General features: G+C 36.9%; 1 protein-coding gene across 1 annotated transcript in view; it reads left to right on the top strand.

Moving 5' to 3' along the window:
- The window catches only part of KIAA0825 (KIAA0825 ortholog), a 214442-nt gene that overhangs the window by 157086 nt on the left and 34744 nt on the right, over positions 1 to 22612 (top strand). Inside the window, exons 14-15 of the mRNA XM_060143272.1 lie at positions 951 to 1090; positions 15738 to 15917. Coding sequence (XP_059999255.1) covers positions 951 to 1090; positions 15738 to 15917 — 320 coding nt within the window. The remainder of the gene's footprint in view (positions 1 to 950; positions 1091 to 15737; positions 15918 to 22612) is intronic.

Genomic DNA, 22612 nt, shown 5'->3' with positions numbered 1-22612 from the left:
GCTAAAGCATATGGTCTTCTCATTCACACCTTTACATTTCTCAATCTCATCTTTCCTTCCCAGTGCCACCCTAGTCCCACAACCCTTATCTCCACAATCAGATTGAGTATGGTCATTTCCTGCCATTTTTTTGTTGTAGTTGTAAGTTGATATCAGATGCTGTGACCTTTAGCCAGTCTAAACCTTGAGACTTTAGAAGGAAAAAGTGAATAATGTTATCAGTGTTCAGTTTCTACCTTATTTCCTTATCTCTTGCAGATTCATTGGTAAATTAATGTGGTGATGTGGGGGACCTGATTTTAATTTTCTATTCAACACTGATTATAATTGCCCAAGTAGAAGCTTATTTGCCTTGGAATTATTTCTCTTTGATAAACTGATTACCCAAGTAGGTAGCAGTGTGACTGTTAGAGTGGTTCTGATAATTGCATGTTGATTTAAGGCTTTACATATTAAATAATTAGATTATGGTTGACCTTTGACAGAAGCTTTGAATTCCTTTCATTTTATCAGCAATCACAGTACATGGCAAATTAGTAGCCAAAACACATTGTAACTTCTCTCCATGAATAATGAAAGAAGTTAATAGCACATAGTAGGCACTCATGTATTTGTTGAATGAACAAATAAATGCATTAAAAAATGCATAAATAATTTTTATTTGCTCCATGAAGCTAAAACAGACATAGTTCCATGAAATATACGCATGGTTATTTTGTATCAGTTTTAAATTTGGCAGGTTACCAAATGTTAATTTGCTTTTAGCTAGTAGAGATTAAATGTAATTCCATCCCTGAGCAGCCCTAAAGTAAGCAAGCATGAAAGCATTTTCACAGTAATCTGGGAGGAATTGACATTTAAAGGAGTTAGCATTACATCTGTACTTTAAAGCTATTAATTTCATAGATAAATTAACTTCATTACTCCATCTTTATCTTGCATTTTGAAAGGACTCCATCAGCTGGACGATTGACAGCCGAGGGTCAGTTGAAACTGCTGTTATCCCAGCCAGGCTGTAATTGGAACCTGCTTCTGGAAACCCTACTGCATCATGATGGTCTTTTACTGAGAATCTTGCTAAAGAGCTCAAGTGAGTATTTGTAGTTATGAGAATGTCCTGAAAAAACCCAGTCATTGCTCAAGTTGAATGGAATTTTTTTCCTACTTGAATGTTGGCAGAGGGATGAAACCAACTGCATTATATCAATAGTCAGTGGGGTTAGCAGCAGGCAAAATATTGAGTAACTTTATAAACCTATTGGAAAGATTTTTTTCAGGGATTCTGAATGAGGGCAAAAAATATTTTTATATAATACTGTCCTATCATAAACTATCATAATATAGAAATATATCAATATATAGGGTTTGAAATGCCTAAGAATATTATGGGAACACAGTTATATGTCCAAAACAGAAGAGAGAGAGAGAGCGAGAGAGAGAGAAAGGGAGAGAGAGATTGCTTTAGAGCCACATTAGACATTTCAGTGGATCATGAAGAATGCTTATATAACTTATGAACAAGCAAGCATGGCTTACAGCCATATCACTGAGGCATGGAGAAGTAATCATGAGAAAATTATGAATGGAAATTGAGGAGTAATAGAGGACCATACTTCTCTTAATTAGACTTTCTTTCTTCCCCTGTAAGTACTATTTTAGAAAATGGTAAGTAATGTTATGCCAGTCTCATAGTATATCCTACTGCTCTCCTGCTACATCTATAAAGAGTTTTCTAACCATCTTCACATACCCCTACACATTTCTTCTGTTCTATACTATACGTGTAGCCAGATTAATTTTTATCAATCACTAGTTTCAGTATAGTTTTCTCTAATCAAAATCTTTTTTCTCTAGTTCCCCATCAACCTACAGGAACAAATCCCTGTCCTTTGGCCATTCAAATATGGCCCCAGACTAGTTTTGTAAGCTTTTTCCCCACTATTCTCTTGTGTATGTGTGCGCACGCACGCGCAATCACACACAAACACACATACACACCCATTTCAGCCATTGTCCCCAAAGCCCCAGGCACATGCTCCTTCCACACCTTGGCTCACCCATTTTTCCTCCTTGAAAGACCCTCCATAGACAACCCAGCCTCCACCAATGGGCAAAGGCCACTGATGTTCCAGATCTCTGAACACTGTAGCTCACACTGATGTCTCCCTCCCTCCCCTGAACTTCACGGTGTCTGTTATGCTGGCTGCTGCCCTTAGCTTACTCTGCCTTGTATTGTTATTATATTTGTATATGAATGAGGCAAATGTTACCAGGCCCAACCAGCCTGTTGGTATACAAATGAGGTTCATAGCATTCCCAGTCCAGATTGTTCCAGTCATGTCTGGAATTTTTGGTTTCTCAGATCTGCTCATGACCAGTTCCCCATATTCTTCTCTTCTGTACACCCTGATGTTTGCTTCCCAAAAGCCACTTAGGGGAAGTGCCTCACTACTGAGCCCTTTGCTTCTCTCCTGGTGCTCTCAAATTCATAAAATCTTGTGGTTCCAAAGGTCACTACAACTCCTCCAGTGTCACTGTGTTCCAAGGAGAAGTTCAGAGGTTACCTCTCCTCGAAACCCTGAATCTGTCTTTATTCTCTTAGCCCCCAAGCCGTACTCTGTGGGCCTTAAATCTTACAGAGTTGAACTGAAAACATTATCTTTACCTTCAATATCTATAACTCCACTCTCCTAAAGGGAAAACAGGTGCCAGGGAAACTAATTGCTCAAGTAGCCAACATATATTGTTTACTTATTAGTTGTCAGGCACTGTGATTCTTAAAACCTTATAAAGTAAATATAATTATTTTCATCATGTTAAAAATAACATTAGAGTTTAAGATAATGTTATTTTCCAAGAGACACATGTAGCTGATAAATGGTGGGTAACCCAGGATTCTGAACCCAGCTGGAGCTTTCTTTCCCTTACCCTTCTATACAAATACTCTTGCAAATTAAATCCTGGAGTGGACCAGGGGTATCTGCAAAAACTGTAATCTGTCCACTCTCAGGTTGAATCAACCAGGACACCCCAGTGCACATGCATTTAACTGTTCTTTCCAGCTATTAGTGGAAATTAGTGTTGATCATAGATTTTTATTTTCATATTCCTCCTCAAGCTAACACAGTGCTTTTTACAGAAAAAGTCCAGTGATTGGCCAGTGATCCATTAGAATATAAAATATGGAGCTTCCATTAAACTTTATAATCTGAGCTTTCAGGCAAGGTGACTACACAACACAGATAGTATCTGACATGGCTGGAGAGTTACTCTAATATAACTCATGAAACTCATGGGCATGGTCCCAGAAGAGAAATGGTTTCCTCTTGATAGAGTTATATAGAACAGCCTGGAAAAACAATTGTGATCAAACATTGGACTATACTGATATAGCCACTAAGTACAGGAATAGCAACTGTGGTTAAATGAATATTTAACCATGTTTTCTTACAAAAAAATTCCACATTTACATACCAAAAATATTACATCTACCTTTTGTACGTATAACGTGATATTGTTTTTGAGGGACTTACAGGTTACTAAAGGTACTACTATATTGTATCTCCTTCAGTTCTGGTTCTTATGGAATACAGAAGTGTATTTACCTAACCTGCTCAAATATCTATCAGTTTTTGCAAAGGTTTTTAGGTGTTTGATCAGGGTTACATAACTGCCTTGGTATTGTCTTGTATTGAATTTTATTAGCTACTTCAAATATTGTAAGGATGAAGTGACAGAATTTACTAATCGATTGATTGACTGGCTGACTTATTAAGCTGCAGTAGAAACCTGTCACTTTAATTTAGAAACAGTATATTCAGGGAATCTTATTAACTAGACTAAGATGGAAATTATTATGCACCTAAAAATACATACGTAATATTTTTTCAGAGATTTTGTTTTCATTGAACACCATTTGGTAATTTAGAAGTTTGATCATATTTTTAGGAAAGCAAAATTTTAGAGTAAAATATGCTGATTAGGTGTTTCAAGCATCATAACTATTGGGCTTTTTATGTGAGAGTTTTCCTTTATAAATAGTGTCTTTTTGGTCTAATTGATAAAATTTAACTTTTGTTAAATTGGCTCAGGAATAAGAATAGAGATTTTAAATACATATTTTTATTTTTATTTATTTATTTATTTGGCTGCATTGGGTCTTATTTGTGGCACATGGGATCTTCGTTGCCGCATGTAGGATCTTCATTGCAGCATGCAGGCTCTTAGTTGCGGCGTGTGGGCTCTTTAGTTGCGGCATGCATGCGGGATCTAGTTCCTTGACCAGGGATCGAACCCAGGCCCCCTGCATTGGGAGCAGAGTCTTAGCCACTGGACAACCAGGGAAGTCCCTAAATACATATTTTTATTGTACATATTTTAAAACAAGGTCCTCTTCATCCAATAAGCAATTATTAAATTCTGTTAGGTAGAGAATTTTTGATAGACAACCATATATTATAAAGATTAAAATATATGAGATTTATCTCTTTTATATCTGTAGCTTTTGGTCTTGCTCTATGAAAATGATTTATCAGAATTTCTATTTATTTTAAAAAGAATCAGCTGAGCCTATATGGAAATAACTTTCTTGTAATATGAGATACAACTTCACTGAAGGTCAGAAAATGGTAAAATTTAGTAAATGAATGAATAGTAAAATTTTAATTTATTCATTAATAATAAAAATGTCATAGGCTGCAAGCTTCTAGGAAGCTTGGATAAAGTTCAATGGGCATGAGAAGGTAATGTTTGTTGGTTTTATTTTTAAGATGGGCCATCCTAAATTTGAAGGAAAAAAAACCTCTCAAGTACAAATGTTTATAGAAGATTTTAAATTTGTAAGACACTATCTTGGATTAGTGACGTTAAAAACCCAGGGCAATTGTTTTGACATTACCTCACTGAGGCCACATGGCCTTAACCAGTTTCTTACTTGTGGCATCAAAAGAACAAATATCTGACAATTTCCCAATTGTTAGCAGGTAGCCTTTTCCTGCTAGTGACATTTGAATGAAGTGTAACTAACTTTCTTTCCTTTGCCCATTGCCTCAAGAATGATTCTCAGTGAAACTTCTTGGCTTCTGGTGATATTCAGTAATAACATAACAACCACAACCAACTAGCAAACACATAATATTTCACATGTTCTAGACACGGCTTCTAAGTCTTTAAATGTGTTCACTCACTGAATCCTCAAAACAAACTCTCTGTGGTAGGTACAATTATCATCTCCTTTTGACAGATGAGGAAAGTGAGACACAGAGAAATCAAGTCGTTTGTCCAAGTCAACAGCTAATAATCAGCAAAGCAGGATTTGATTCAGACAGCCGGTGTGCAGGGACTGTGCTTTCACCCACCACACTTGTACGGCATCCTGGCAGAGCCACAGAAAGTTTACAAAATTGCAGGGCTGCACAATTTATGAGAACTATCAGGAACCTCTATCGTGGATAATTTTGCTAGTACAATCTGTACTTTTCAACCTTGTAACAAAGTGCCAAAAGATAGTCAAGAAACTGACCTACAGAAAATTCTAAATAAATGGCTGCCACCACTACAAAGGCTTGGTTGACTTAAAATGAATTAATCAATTCAAATTCTCTGACTTTATGGTTAATGTTTTCTTGATCTTTTGGGTAATGAGGAATATTGTGGCAGAAGCTTGGTGTTTTATTGTACATTATGTGTGTGTGAGTTTCATTTTATAAATATTTATGACCAAAGTGCTGCTTCATGACTGTCTTGAAGGAAGTGACCAAAAGTAAAAATATGCTCCCTCTTGGTACCCTTAGTGCACCTAGCTTCAATGTCTTTGGCTGCTTTCACTAGTGACAACATCTGTATTCTTACTTGTTCAGTATTTTTTTCTTTGCTGGATTTGTACCCTGTTCTTACCGAGAACAGTAGAATCATATTTGTGTGTTCTTGCCTTAGTCTTTCCAGCCAAGGATCCTATCCGCGAATGATGACAGACTAGCCTAGAATATCAGTGGTCTCCATAGAATTATTACAGTCCCAGAAACAGTTATCATCTAGGGTCTGTGCTGTGTCTCCATGAGGGTAGGGTGGTTGTAGGGTATGATTATGTAAAGCAAGGCTTCTGGACTTTACAGTGCAAAAACATTATCTGGGGAGCTGGTTAAAACTGCAGATTCTGATTCAGTAGGTCTTGGGTGGGACCTGAGATTCTGCATTTCTAACAAGCTCCCAGGGAATGCTGCTCCTGATGCTGCTATCCCCTGGACCACCTTTTGAGTAACAAGGCCATCGAACAAGGTATCTGTTACTATAGATGGCAAAAAATTGGGGTATGTGATTTGTCTTTCCAATGTATTATGCTTTTAAAGAGACATAATTTTCCCCCCCCCTCCGGTACGCGGGCCTCTCACTGTTGTGGCCTCTCCCGTTGCGGAGCACAGGCTCCGGACGCGCAGGCTCAGCGGCCATGGCTCACTGGTCCAGCCGCTCCGCGGCATGTGGGATCTTCCCGGACCGGGGCACGAACCCGTGTCCCCTGCATCGACAGGCGGACTCTCAACCACTGCGCCACCAGGGAAGCCCTAAAGAGACACAATTTACTTAAGATTATTTATAATCCATTTTGTCAGAACGTTCACAGAAGTCAGAAAGCTTGGTCTTATTCAAATACAGAACTGATTATGTCACTCCCCTGCTAAAAACCTTTAGTGGCTGCCCACTACTTATAGAGTGCAGACCCTAATCCTTAAGACACAAGCAATGTCCATTGTGCTCTGGCAATGGCTGACTTGTCCAGCATCGGGTCCATGCAAGCTTAACATGCATATTCTGGTCTAGGTTGTGCATCTTAGATTTGTATATTTATAATAGCAATGTCCCTGTAGAAGTATCTTGAGAAAAGAGGCAGATGCTCCAACACCAGTGACCTTTCAATTAATTGGCCCAAATTCCACGTTCTTTCCTGTTACAGAACCCTTGAAATGTTATTTTTTTGAGCCTAGAATCTTCTTCCTTTTCATTTTCCTGGCAACTGATAATCATCTTTTAGCTTCAGTATTACTTCCTAGGAAGTCATCTTTGATCATCCCATAACGTCCCACCATAATTCCTTTCGTAACACTCGTCACAATTTTAAGTGAAAGGTTAAATGACATAATTGAGTATTTAATCCCTGTGTCAGCCATTGCAAGCTCTAGAAGGGCAGGGACAGCTCATCATTGTTCCCCAGTACTTGGCTTGGTTCTCGACACTTGAGACTGGTACTGATCACATAGAAGGTACATAAAAAGTATTTGTGAATGAATGAAATTTCCAGGAAAAAATTCTACTTCATTCATGAGTGTTGTGATCTGTCTAAACTTCAGTCTCCCCATTTCTAAATTAGGGTACTAATAATGACCTTACGTGTTTATTTTGAGGTTTAAAAAAGTAAATAGGGACTGCCCTGGTGGCGCAGTGGATAAGACTTCACGCTCCCAATGCAGAGGGCCCGTGTTCAATACCTGAACTAGATCCCACACGCATGCCACAACTAAGAGTTCACATGCTGCAACTAAGGAGCCCACCTGCTGCAACTAAGGAGCCCACCTGCCACAACTAAGACCCAGCACAACCAAATAAATAAATTTAAAAAAAACTAATTAAAAAAAGTAAATAAACATAAAGCACCATTTTTTGAAACCTAGTAGATACTTAATTTCTATTAGATTCTTTTCTTCTTTTACACTGTCTGGAAAAATATGCTTGATATATTTTTCTTCTCTCATCACTCCTCCTGTGCTTTCCATGCAGTGGTCTCTCCCTCAGCTTCTCAGTAACTCTCCCCTCCATCCAAGCATAAATTTGTCTCCAGGAGGTGGGTTTCCCCTTTGACATCTTTGGCCTGAAAAGATGTTGCCTTAGCAGCTCTGATGTGTGTGAAGATGAGAACTGGACCAAATAAATATTCCCAAGTTTTATATATTATAGCACTTCTTGAGAACCTTTGTATATAGCTTGAGAGATTAGTAATATGAATTTTGCTATGATGCTTCACCTACACAGAATCAGATCTAATTTGGCTTGACAGTAGCTGAAATTTTTATATTCTATCTCTTCCTGGCACCTAGAAAATGTCTAATATAGCTATAGGAACATGTTTCTTCTTCAGTAGTTCATGTGCTTCTAGTGTTAGCATGTAAATGATTTGGCATTATATTACGAGTGATACTATTATCATGAATTTATGTAGCATCTTTTCCCCAACAACTCAAAGTGATTTAACATATTATTTCATTTCTGACCCTTGGATCATTAGGACTTTTGCAAATGAGGAAACTTAGATACAGAGAAATTGAGCAAATTGCGTACTTGGTGTTTAAGTGGTCCTTGTTAGAAGAATGAAGAGCTATTATTTCATGAAAGTATATCTATTGTTTTTAAATAAATTCTAAAATGAAAACATGAGACTTTATGGAGACATTTATTCCTAGAAATAAGAAATAATATCCTTCTGAATTAATTTCTAAAAATGTTGGGTGACGATTTTATAAACAGATTCTCTATTCAACTAATATTTAATGGGCATCAACTAGGAACAAGACACTGTTCTCAGCTGGAGATATAGTGGTAAACATGACGCCATATTGCCCTCATATTCTGGGGGATTCATTGCTGGGGAAACATGGGGAAGACAGACCTTGTAAAGTTAAAAATATATATAAAAATTAGATAAGTGCAGTTGCTAATAAGTACCATGAGGTGCTTTTCTAAAACAGAGTGACTGATAAGAGAGTGATGGATTGGGTGATGAAGAAATGCTGCTTGAAGAGCTAACACCTACTTTTGCTTGTGAGTTATTTGGGAATAGACGGAAGATGTCCTTATGTAGTATTAGATGTTTGGAATATATGTATGCTTTCTTCCAGTATTCTAGAATAGAAGTCAGCAAACATTTTCTATAGAGGGCCAGATGGACTATAGATAGAGGGCTTTGTAGGCCACACAGTCTCTATCACAACTACCAACCTCTACCATTATAGCAGGTACAGACGATACATAAGCAAATCACATGGCTGTGCAGGGGAGGAAAAAGTTCTCCTCAGCTTTCTTACGGTCACTGGCTGTGTTTGAAAATTAAACTGACAAAGATAGAGTAACAGGATAAAAACATACAAATTTATTTAATATAAGTTCTACATGACACAAGAGACTTCATAAGGAAATGAAGATCCAAAGAAACAGAAAATATCTTTATGCTAGGTTTAATGAAGGATGGACAGTTGTGGAGAAATATGATAGGTCAAGGAGTATGAGGTTAAGTGTAACAAATTGGGGGAAACTTAGCAAGGCTTATTTGCTAGGATTCTTCTCGGCATCGTTTTGACTTCAGAGATAAGGATGCACCTTTCCTCCTGGTATAGGGCGGGCACCTCTGATGTGAGGGTTTCATGACCTGTTTCAGGGGAGAAGGGCAGGGGGAATTTCAGAGCGACTTTCCTGTTTCTGCTCTTTTCTCAAGCTCCTTCAGCTTAAAATATTAAATATGCCAAGGTGCCATATTTTGGGGTAGCATTCCCGAACCCCATCACCAGTATTCCAATGGAACTTTATTTATGGACACTGAAATTTGAATTTCACATAATTTTTGTTTGTCACAAATCATATTCTACTTTTGATGTGTTTCAGCGATTTGAAAATGTAAAAACCATTCTTAGCTGTGGACCTTACTGAAACAGGCATCAGGCTGGACATGTCTCCTGGGCTATAGTTGCCAACCCTTGTTCTAGAATATTGTGCAGCACCCAAGTGCCCACAGTGGCTTTATCACTTCTCTGCAAGGTGGTCATTTGGCATGAGGACCTGCACATAGACCTAGTGTGGTGCTTTTTTTCAGAGACCATGGGAGAGAAGTTAAACAGCCCATTCTCTTTAACTTAAGAAGTTCGAGGGACCATTCCTCTGGACAGATAGGCTTGGTGTCTGCCTTACAGAAGGAATTTCTCTTTGAAATAGCTTTAACTCAGTTTCACATTCTGTGGACTTTGTGCTTATTCAGGAGCACAGATGGAGCTCAAAACTTGCCTCTCACTCCTAGGGCTGCCAGTTGCAGAATTTGGACCAATAGTGCACTTATGCTTAGTGGTCTTTTTTTGGCACAGGCTGCTTCAATGGAGAGTGCCCACTGAAGAGTGAAAAGTGCTAAGATGTTAAGTAAAAACCAGGCCATGCCTTGCTTAAATAAACTGGGTATGTCTAACTTGGAGAAGAAAAGAACTAGAGGAGGCAGGATAGCGATCTTCAAATATGTTAAGTCTTCACTTAAAAAAGAAAAAAATAATAGGCTGTCCAGTTCAACACGTGGACATGCTTGGGAATAAGTTAAAAGGAAATGGATTTTGGCTGTCAGTCTGTCAGTCAAAAACCCTGAATTGTCATCCATAATGATAACTGAGGAAGTGCTCTTCTTTTCTCTATTCACTAAAGAGACTTGCCCAGATTTCTGTAGTCCTTTCACATAAGTGCTCTCTCTATATTTTTAAAATGCAAAACAGTTTGGTAACTTGAGCTGTCCAGCAGAGGGACGGCTGCCTTGAACGGTGGTGGGTATCCCACCCCTGAAAGTATTCAAAAGCAAGCTAGGTCACCATTGTCACAGATGCTGGAAGACGTTTTTATTTATTCAATCAGCAAAGATTTATTCATTTATTGACCAAATATTTACTGACTTCCCTGTGAGGTGCCTTCCAGCCATATAATCACATTATGTTTCTTAATCAGTTAGAACTTGATATAAATCTGTGGGGTAAGAGTCAAAGTTTTAAAGACCTATTTTGGCCGTGCTTTGTTAGTCTTGCCAGTGCCTACTGCTAAAGCAAAATTCCTCTTGCTCCACAAATGATGCTTTTGAATTAAAATTAAATCCAACTTTGGTGACCTGGTTAGTAATTTCTTTTCCAGTTGACAGTCTTCTTATGCAGAATAGCCCTTTGTGCTTATACCTTGTACCTTTTCCATTTGAACTGCTCACTTTGATTTGCAAATCCAAAGGGCTTAAAGGTAATGTAAGAGACTTTGCAAACATGATTCCTAGATTCAGTTTTATTGAATAGTAGTCTTGCTAGACACAATACTAGAAAAGGGTTTCATGGTCAAAAATACTTAGAAACACTATGTGTATACTAAAATACCTTCGTAGAGAGTCACAGAGCTCATGAATAAAGGCTGTGAAAAATCCTGCAGAAAACAAGTGTTTACTATTGTTGGAGCCAGCACTTCCAGGACATATGTGCTACCCATTAACATCCCACGAAACATACTTTGGAAAATCTTGCCTTCTAAAAAGCATGAGGAAGAATCCTAGTAGATACAGGTCCGTACAGCCAGAACTGTTTCAAAGAGGTTTGCCTATCTATGTTTACTAATATGTAAATAACACAAAATAATTTTTCAACATACAGAATTGCCTGTGTATGCCATGTACTGATGATCGGTTTTCAAGGAACTAGAATCAATTGCTCAGTTATTAATCTTTATTGAATGTAGCTATTTTCTCGATTATTCATAAAATGCTTTTTTTCTTATTTATTCATTAAATGCTTTTTTTCTCCTTTATTCATTAAGGGTAAGCCTCTTTAAGATTTAGTTTCTTCATTTGCCAACCCCAGTTCTAGATGATAGAAGAGAGAGAGCTATAGAAAAGACAGCCCACAAGGCCCCCTGAAACCAAGAAAGCATGGCTACAAGGAAGTCAAGAGAGAAGAGAGTTTTCAAGGAGTAGGTGAAAAGAAAGGAAGCAGTGGATATGAGGAGGATGAGGTTTGCAGGGGAAAATGACATTTGAATATTATGACTAGAAGGTAAATGTCATTCCAAAAAAAAAAAACCAATTACTAGATGGACCAAAACCCAACAAAACTACTCAAGAGATTTATTTCTTTCTCCCTTCCTCCCTTCCTTCTTTCTTTAGTATTCAAACATTAGTTAAGCGTGTAGCAGTGTTCCAGGTGCTGTGGGAAGATACCTAAAGACAAGATGCACATTCATAGAAAGTCCACTAAGGAAACAGTACGAGAGAGGTAATGAGGTCATATATGTGAAATTGTAGAAAGCTACATGAAATTGAGGTATTTTGTATGAAGACAATCAATTACCACATACCAAATACCTGGTTTAGACTGAGTACTTTGCATTCAGAGGTTATTAACAATAAAATGTCAAAGCAGCCTTTGAGAAATTTGAGATTATAGTTTAATGCAAACAGCACAGGCAAATTCTTACTGCCTCTGTGATCTTGGGGCAAGTTACTTAATTTTTCTCAATTTCACATATTCATCTGTAAAGCTGGGATAACCGGCACCCATTCTGTAGAGTGTTAGGAGGATGAAATTACACTTAATGCAGCTCATGTGATGTTCAGCATAGTGTAATTTGTGGATAGTAACTTTGTTTTTACAGAGTTGGTATAAATCTCAATTCATGAACTCAGATATACAAAGAATATCTAAGTCGCTTACTGTATTCAAATCAATTTTAAGAGGATTCTGAGCGTCTCCTGCCTGGCTGGTAGGACATTTAACTGTAGCTATTCTTAGAGCTCCCATCCTTACCCCGGGGTCGTGCAGAAGTCCCTGTGAGACTGTTTTGATCATCAGTTATCTGGTCACCCTAGTTACTGTAGAAATACCCTTATCCCTGTCCAAACGCTCCTGCCAAGCACAGCAGCCAGGTGTGGCTTGTAACCTTTGAGACTGAGAACCTGTGTCAAGGATCCAGCTTCCCTCCGTGCCTCACCCAGACAAGCCTCCCTGAGCTCTGCCTTCCAGCAAAGCCCTTGCAACCCACAGATGTCTCTCTCCAGTCCCAGAGGTCTCCTCTCTCTGAGCCCTCATGACCCTTGCCTCTGTCCACCTGCCAGACACATATGATTCCACTTTGGTATCATAGTACCAATATTGGTACCAATATATAGTACCAGTATTTTTTGGCCTTACAAAATGGCTATTTCATTTAGTTCAAACTAATAACTATTCAATGGATTTAGCTTTTTTTTTTTTTTTTAAAGTCTGGGTGGGCAACTGACTTCAGTCTATTTGTTGCTTTTCAAATAGCAAAAATCCCTGAGGCAGGTAAACAGACTACTTTTTTCAAAGCAAGGGAAAATAGAAATAAAAAATATACATTGAAGTATTTTGACACATTTATATGGTAATAACAACGTTAATGCTAATAAAACTCATTATTTTTATTATAATATTCCTCATACCATCCCCCTTTCTCCATCTGTATTGTCAGTGCAAGATTCATGGGGCCTTAGATTATTCAGGCTGTGTCGATTGTCTAGCTTTATCTCTCCCTCCTGCATACCATTCACACTTCAGCCATGCCACCCTACCAGCAGCAACCTGTCTTCTCACCATTGTACCAACTCTTCTGTCTTCCTGGAAAGCACCTTTCCCACCTCAACCTTGTCGTGCCAGTAAATTTCTACTCCTCCTTAAAGACTTCGCTGAGACATGGTCTTCTCTCAGAGAGAAGATGTCTTTTCTGCGTTCCTATCCCCAAATTTAAAACATCATCCTCTATATTTTCATAGTACCTTATACTTAAGGCACTTAGACTTAAGGTGATCGAATAATTCGTCATTTAAACTGGGACCCAGTTTAAGAGTGAAAGAGGATGCTGCTACTAATTACACCAGAACAACAGACATAAACCAGGACTGCCTGAGGCAAACCAGGCAGGTTACCAATGTAACCCTACTTATCTTTACATTGCTGTAATGATTGTTCTCATGTCTATCATTCCCACCCCACCCCCCAAACACACACACACACACACACACACACACACACACACACACACAGAGGCAGTGAATCCCTGGAAGGTGTAGGCCTTAGCATCTAATATGACTGCTGACATAGTAATTGACTGATTAAATCTTGGGAATTTTATTGGAGCAGAACATTCTAGACTAGTGAAGTGGTTGAGACAAACAAAAGACGATAGGAGGGAACATGTGCAAGGAAAGCAAGTACACCAGTTTGGGAGGAGCAGATGACTGCGGATTGAAACATAATTTGGGAAAAGATTGTGGAAACTCTTGATTTTCAGGTTCAGGAATTTCTAACAAAGTGTAGGAGCAGGGGAAGGTTTAAACATGGGGCGATGACATGAAGGATAACTGATAGTTGAATGTAAGCTGAATTAGAGGGAGGGAAACGCAGAGAGGACTGAGGAGACTATTTGGATAAAAAAGATGAAATTATGAATGCCTGGACTAGGACTCTTTGTCATTTAACCTTTTGTGCTTGATGAAAACTTAGGACCCTTTAGATTTCAAGTGACAGAAACCCAAATTAACCTGGTTTAACCAAAAAGGGAAATTTATCAGCTCAGCTAACATAAGTATACAGGCATTACTGGATCCAGGTTCTCACACAGTGTCATCCCATCAGGACTGTTCTCTCCATCTCTTGGTTCTACTTACCTTATCGACTTCCTTCTCAATGGAGTTCTCCCCACAATGGACATCAGTAGCTTCCAGCCTACTTTCTACCAGCTTAGCAACCCCAGTACAAAGAGAACATCACTTTACCAATAGTTCCAGCAAAAATCCTGCAGAAGGCTCTCTAGATCATGAAAATCAAATCACAGAAATAAAATTATCAAGAAGAACCATAGAAGCGATGAGCTTCCAAATTAGCAAGAAAAGGAAATGTACTCATTCCAAAATGATCTAGGTTATATTTTTTCAATATATTTAAAATATAAGAAACTTTATGAGAGTCATTATCTTTAATTCAATCAATATTTTTACATATTATGATACTGGACATATGCTAATAATCTAGACAAAATCGAAATTAGTTCACCTTTTCAGTCCTACCTGTAGATGCAACAGTATAGGAACTGATCTTTGAAGAAGTCATAATGGAGCCAGAGGAGGATGGAAAAGAGTGATTAAAATGGCTCTCTCTTTGTGAGAATTCCTATTTGGTTTTGTTGAGAAACTAGCTGATAAACCTCTTCATTCTGAAATGGCAGGATCTATGTGTCTGAGAAACACATAAATTTATTTTAGAATTGATAGCATAATACTGAGAACACTATAAATGTGAATTTCCTATGAAATTTATGTTCTGAATAAAGGGTATAATAATGTTCAGAGCACAAATCCCAAACAGAGATACAAAGATTCATCTAGTTTTAAGTAGATTTTCAATAACAAGAGGGTGCATATAGAATAACTCTATTTGGTGTTCAAGTTATACATACATATACTTACATATACATATATATATATACATATAAAAATATATATATTTGTGTATATTTGTATATAATATGAATGAAATACTGCACCAAATATAGTAGCTATCACTGATTGGTAGGATTTGGTACAATTTTAGTTTTCTTAGTTTCTTAGTCTGAATTTTTTACAGTTTCTAGAATGAATGCGTGTTACTTTTAAATGAGAAAAGAAATCAAAAAAGTTTCTTTAAGAGGAAAAAGAATTCTGACATAAAGGGAAACTAGCACTGCCCTTTGAAGTGATGTCATGTTGTCCTTCTCACAACTTTTTCCCCCACAAATATCCAGGATTATCTCAGAAATTATATTGAGTTTGATGAACCATTGACATGAAAGACTGTGGCATTTCTCTTATTATGTAAATATCAATCAAATACATGTTTACAATATTATGCTAGAGTAAGTGATGAGAATGTAATCATATTCATTGATACCTACCTTACTAAACCATTTTTATTCCTTTTAAGAACGCACCTTTCAAGAACAGAGTTCTGATACAGAAAGTAATGTGAACCAAGGATCCAGCTTGATAGAAGCTATCTTTAAAGTATTGTACCACTGCAATTTTTCTCCACAAACATTTGGAAATGTTTTTGTGAGTTACATGGAAGAAGAACATTTATGGGACTTTTTATATAACATTCCAGGTATGAGAAGTTTTCTATTTGTAAAAGAAGTGTTTTATAGATACTTAAATATATCTTTAAAGATGTTTTAAAAATTTTATTGATGTCAGTTTTGCTGAATCTGTTATTTGTAAAGGATTATCTTACATTTTTTCAGTATAAAGTCTTCTTTTGGGAATCATTAACCATTAGTTCCTGTCAAAATTTAATATACTTGGGACAAGGGTGAGGGGAAAGTTGAGGGGGAAAATTATGTAATGCAGATTTTTTTTTTATTATTAGGTAGTGTTGTCTCATAAAAATTTAATATTTACCACAGATTATGTTTTGCTATTGAGCATATAAGAAATTAGTAAGATGTGAAAAATACTTTGTGATTCTTGGGTGCTTTTATTAATAAACAAACTGATGTACAAAACTGCTGGACAATTTTCTTCAAATGTAAAAGGCATTTATTATGATGATCATAGTGCATCTCTCTCTACAAGGCAATTATGTCCTATCATTGTTCTGGGGACAGTATGTGTTTTCCCCAGCCGTATTGTTCTTTTGCCCGCAGCTGGAGTGGATATTAAAGACAGAACCGGTTGCATATCCGAATAGGAAGTGTTCATGGGTTACCCCACCTTTCAGGACCAGGTGTAAACATTCTCACATTGTTCTTTAAAAATTTTTTTTTATTTATTTAATTAATTAATTTATTTTTGGCTGTGTTGGGTCTTCGTTGCTGCGCGTGGGCTTTCTCTAGTTACCGCGAGCGGAGGCTACTCTCCGTTGCAGTGCGCGGGCTTCTCATTGCAGTGGCTTCTCTTGCTGCGAAGCACCGGCTCTAGGCGTGCGGGCTTCAGTAGTTGCGGCATGTGGACTCAGTAGTTGTGGCTCACGGGCTTTAGAGCACAGGCTCAGTAGTTGTGGCACACGAGCTTAGTTGCTCCGTGGCATGTGGGATCTTCCCGGACCAGGGATCGAACCCGTGTCCCCTGCATTGGCAGGCGGATTCTCAACCACTGCGCCACCGGGGAAGTCCTCTCACATTGTTTTATCCTTAATATTCTACCTTTAAATCTCTATACTTAATGTCTTGGGAAAATGAAGGATGAGGACTTAGTGGTTATTCTGTTAGTCCATTAACTATTTAAATCATTTACATTTGGCTTTCAACCTATATGCTTTCTTATACACTTTTTTGGAACCGACCAACCTTTCCTTAAAATATTTACTAGAATCCGTATAAAAAATCTAACTGGCTCATATCATGGTTTCCTTCTTCCTGTACTTTTAAACTATCCTCCAGACATGAATACCTTTTAAACTATTTTTAAGTCATTATGTTACATCTTCTCTTGGTCATTATCCCTGCAAAGTAGCAATAGATAACTTTATGTAATGATTTCAAAACCTGAATCTATCACTTAAAGACTCTGTAATAATTATCTCCTTTTAAAGTCTTATTTTCTAGTTTTCATGTATTCTCTCACTGTTTCCTTTTAACCCCCCAAATGGTCAGTCTTCTAAGTTTAAAAGACTGCATTATTTCTGATGTAGACTTTATTGAACTGAAAGAAAAACAACCTTGAAAGCCCCCTCCACCCCCCGCTGGTTTTAGTTGTTTCTGGCCAGGGTAAGAGCCGAATTCTCTCACAAGATTATAAAGAATTGGTGACCCACATGCTTCAACCATTATTTATCTTTCAGTTCTTGAGTTCTTGAACCATCTGTCACTCAGCACAAAGCTGTACTGAAAATGACTTAGAAGAGATCAATGGGTTTCAGGTGGTGGCCTGAGAAAGCAAAACTGCTACTTGCTTCTAATTAGTCTTCTCTCCCATCTACACATTGAGCAAACCCGCCTCCCCATGGTCAGACAACTCTCCTGGAACAGGAACAAGTAGTACACATATTCATAGAGCCCGAATTTTGTCGAGGGGCTCAAAGGGGCAGAACTTCAAACTGGTGAAACATCCCTGGCCTTTGTACAAGTTGTTTCTCCATCAACATTATATATTCTCTGGAACCGAAGACCTTGCAGTGGTTGTGAGGGACAGTGCCTTTGTGTTTTCTCTCCTATTTAAGTCTTTGCAAAAGTTTTCCTTTTCTTCTGTTACCAATCACAGGTATCTTAAAAATGCTATTAAGATAATAAAATATACTAATTCATAACAAAATTAAGCCCTTTATGGTGGTTTCTGTTTGACTTGAAAATATGACAGGTTTAAACGAAATACAGCTGAGACACATCATAATCCCACAATATTTGCATTTTACCACTAACAGATCTGTGTTTCAGTAAATATAATTACCCAGATCGACTGGAGTACATTATTTAAAAACTGGTGTATTTTCTTCCTCCTGAAACACCTTTCTTCCTCCTGTCTATGGTTTCTGTATAGTTTATCCATAATATATCACAGTCTTATGATTTTAGGGTATAAAGGTGAGGATGAAGTAGGCAGTATCCTCATCTTATTGCTAAGTAAACCAGGGTCAGAAATGTTAAGACTTGCCTAAGATTATCCACTGATTAAATTGCAGATTCAGAACAAAAAAACAGAATTTCTGATCACAGGCCATGTTATTTCTCTTTATTTTTTTCTGTTAGACTAAACTTTTTGAAACATTTGCTTTGTGAACATTTGAATTCCGTAATGAAACACAAAATTTGATTTAATAATTAGAAATCCAACACATAACTCCTTAGAATGAACATAAGCTAGGGGGGAAAACAAGAGTGGAAATATCCATTTAAAAAAAGAATACAAAAGATAGAAATACAAAAAACAATTAAGTTGGGGACCTCATGTGGGCATTTCAAAGGCCGATACACTATAAGTAATAGATTTGGTAGCAACCATTTCAGGCCTGTACTCTCAGAGTAGGTCAGCAATCTTTAGTTGGGCAAATGAAACTATCAAAGCGTAAGTTACTTTGACTGTACTTCAGTCACACTATTCCTTAACTCCCTTTTTCTTTTAAAAGAAATCAATGTCTTTAACACATACTGTGAATTAAACTTTATAAGAAGCTACTAAACTGTTTTTCAAAGTAATCCTGTCTTTTTACATTCCCACCAGTAATGTAAGAGAGTTTGGGTTGCTCTATACCTCATCAACACTTGGAATTGTCTTTTTGCTTTTATTCAGTCTAAGAAGTATGTGCTATTATCTCACTGTGACTTTAATTTACAATTCCTTGGTGATTAATGACATCAAACACCCCTTCATGTTCTTAACAGTCATTTGAAAACAATTCTTTTATAAAATATCTGTTCAAAACTTTTCTTCATTTATTAATTGGATTATTTGTCTTACTGAGTTGTAAAGAGTCCTTTATATATTCTTCATACAAGTTATTTGTCAAGATAATGTATTAAAAAATTTTTCTCCACAGTCTATTGCTTACTTTTTCATTCCCTTAACAAGGTCTTTTGATAGGGAGAAGCTTGCAATTTTGATGAGTCCAACTTAACAGTTTTCTTTATAGTAGTGCTTTTTTGTGTCCTAAGAACTATTTACTTATCTAAAGAGTGCCAAGATTTCTCCTGTGTTTTCTTCTGGGAATTTTATAGTTCTAGTTTTTAATATTTAATTCTATGATTAATTTCAAGTTGTTGCTTTTTTGTGTGGTGTAAGTGTTGAAATTCATACTTTTTCATACAAACATGCAATTTTTCCCAGCATCCTTTTTAGAAATCACTGTTCTTTCCCAGTTGAATTACTTCAGTGTTTTTGTCAGAAATCAAATGAACAATTGATCAAATGCATATCTAATTGTGGATCCTCTATTCTAACACTTGGAACTACATGACTATATTATTTGCTTTCTGTTTGTCCCATCTTTATTCCTTTTAACCTTTATTTTGGTCTTCTTTAGATTAACTGAGTATTTTTCAGTATTACATTTTATCTTTGCTAATGGCCTATTAGATATAACTCTATTTATTTTAGTAGTTGTTCCAAGGTTTACATCTTATGATGAGTATCTTTAACTCATCACAGTTTACTTTTTTACTATTATACCACTTTTACATCTAATCTAAGAACCTTACACAAGTATATTTCTATTTACTCTCTCCTGTTCTTTATGCTAGTGTTGTTGTGTAATTTCTACTAATGTTATAAACCCCACAATCTATTGGGTTTTTTGTTTGTTTGTTTTAGTCAGTTACAGTTTAAAGAAGCTAAAAATGAGAAGAAAGTCTTTCATATTTGTCCATCTATCTACTATTTCTGGTACTCTTCTTTTACTTGTATAGATCTAGGTTTCTGACGGATATCATTTTCTTTCTACCTGAAGTATCAATGCTTCCTTTAACATTTCATGTACTACAAATTTTCTGCCATCAATTTATTTTATTTGCATGAAAAAAGGGCTTTGTCTTCATATCTGAAATATTCTTCATCAGACATAGACTTTTGGGTTCAGAGATTTTTTTTGTTGTCTTTCATTTTCCTTTTTCACTCAGCACTTTGAAGACATTATTCTATTTTGTGGCTTGCATTGTTTCTGATGATAAATCAGTATAGGTTTTTTTTTTTTTTTTTTTGCGGTACGTGGGCCTCTCACTGTTGTGGCTTCTCCCGTTGCGGAGCACAGGCTCCGGACGCGCAGGCTCAGCGGCCATGGCTCACGGGCCCAGCCGCTCCGCGGCACGTGGGATCTTCCCGGACCGGGGCACGAACCCGTGTCCCCTGCATCGGCAGGCGGACTCTCAACCACTGCGCCACCAGGGAAGCCCTAGTATAGGTTTTAAAGTGTATGTTTCCTTTTATATAATGTGTCTTCCTTTTGTTGTTCATTTTAAGATTTTTCTCTTTATCACTACTTTGCAGCAATTTTATTATGATGTGCTTTGTTTTGGTTTCCTTTGTATTTATTCTTCTTGGGGTTTGTTGAGCTTTTGTATCTGATGATGTTTAGTTTTTATCATATCTGTAAATTTTTCAGCCATTCTCTCTTGGGATATTTTATCTTTTGTCCCCCCTACCACCACTTCTTTTCTGGGATTCTTATTATTAGACCTTCTGGTATTATCCCACATATCACTGAAGCTGTATTCTTTGATTTTGTTCTTGTTCTTGTTTGGTTTTTATTTTTTTGCCTTCTTTCTCTCTGTGGTTTGGTTTGGACACTTTATATTGTACCTTCAAATTCAAGGATCTTTTCTTCTGCAGTGTATAACTGCTATTAAGACTATCCAGTGAATTTTTTTATTCCAGATATTTTTAATTTCTAGCAATTCCATTTAGTTCCTTTTTATATTTTGTATATCTCTCCTCATTTTAAAATTCTTGCACATATGTATGAAGTCTGTTTTAATTTAAACCCTTGTTTGCTCATTCCATCATTTCTATCATTTTTTTTTTCATTTCTATCATTTTTGAGTGTATTTCTATTGGATGATTTTCCTCCTGATTATGGATCACAGCTTTTTTCTTTTTGTTTTTTTATGTTATGGAAAAAATGCCAGATGTTATGAATGTTACATTGTTAAGTGTCTAGATTTTATTTTTGTCCTTTACAGATTTTGTTCTCACTAACAGTTGTGTACTTACAGATTTTCTAATGTTGAAACGGCCTTGCATATCTTGGATAAATCCCACTTGGTCATGGTGTATAATTCTTTTTATGCATCATTAAGTTCAATTGGCTAATATTTTGTTTAGGATTTTTGTATCTATGTTCATGAGATATATTGATCTGTAGCTTTCTTTTTTGGTAATGTCTTTGTCTCATTGGTATTCAGGTAATGCTGGCTTCAAAATGAGTTAGGAAGTAGTCCCTCTGTTTCTATGTTCTGAAAGAGATTGAAAGGAATTGGTATAATTTCTTTTTTAAAATGTTTGGTAAAATTTCACCAGTGAACCCACCTGGGCCTGGTGCTTTCTGTTTGGGAAGGTTATTAGTTATTGATTAAATTTCTTTTATGGATATAGGCCTATTCAGATTGTAAATTTCTTTTTTTTTTTTTTTTTTTTGTGGTATGCGGGCCTGTCACTGTTATGGCCTCTCCCGTTGCGGAGCACAGGCTCCGGATGCGCAGGCTCAGCGGCCATGGCTCACGGGCCCAGCCGCTCCGCGGCATGTGGGATCTTCCCGGACCAGGGCACGAACCCGCATCCCCTGCATCGGCAGGCGGACTCCCAACCACTGCGCCACCAGGGAAGCCCGTAAATTTCTTTTTTTGTGTGAATTTTGGCAGATTGTGTCTTTCAGGGAATTAGTTCATTTCATTTAGATTATCAAATTTTGGGAGCATAGAGTTGTTCATAGTATTCCTTTACTATCCTTTTAATGTCCATGGGATCTGTGATGTTCCTTCTTTTATTTCTGATATTAATAGTTGGCATGCTCTCTCTTTATTTCTTAGTTAGCCTGACTAGAGGCTTATTGATTTTATTGATCTTTTCAAAGAACCAGCTTTTAGTTTTGATTTTCTCTATTGATTTCCTGTTTTCAGGTTCATGATTTTTTCTCTAATTCTTATTATTTCTTTTCTTCTGCTTAGCTTGGGTTTAATTTGCTCTTCTTTTTCTAGTTTCCTAAGGGGAAAACTTTGACTCTTGATTTTAGATCTTTCTTCTTTTCTAGTATATGCATTCTGTGCTCTAAATTTCCCTCTAAGCATTTTTGCTACATCTGACAAATTTTACGTTGTGTTTTTAATCTTCATTTGGTTCCAAGTATTTTACAGTTTCTCTTGAGATTTCTACTTTTAC

This window comes from Lagenorhynchus albirostris, chromosome 3, assembly GCF_949774975.1.
Source record: "Lagenorhynchus albirostris chromosome 3, mLagAlb1.1, whole genome shotgun sequence".
NCBI lineage: Eukaryota > Metazoa > Chordata > Mammalia > Artiodactyla > Delphinidae > Lagenorhynchus > Lagenorhynchus albirostris.
This window is presented reverse-complemented; position numbering and strand designations above follow the sequence as displayed.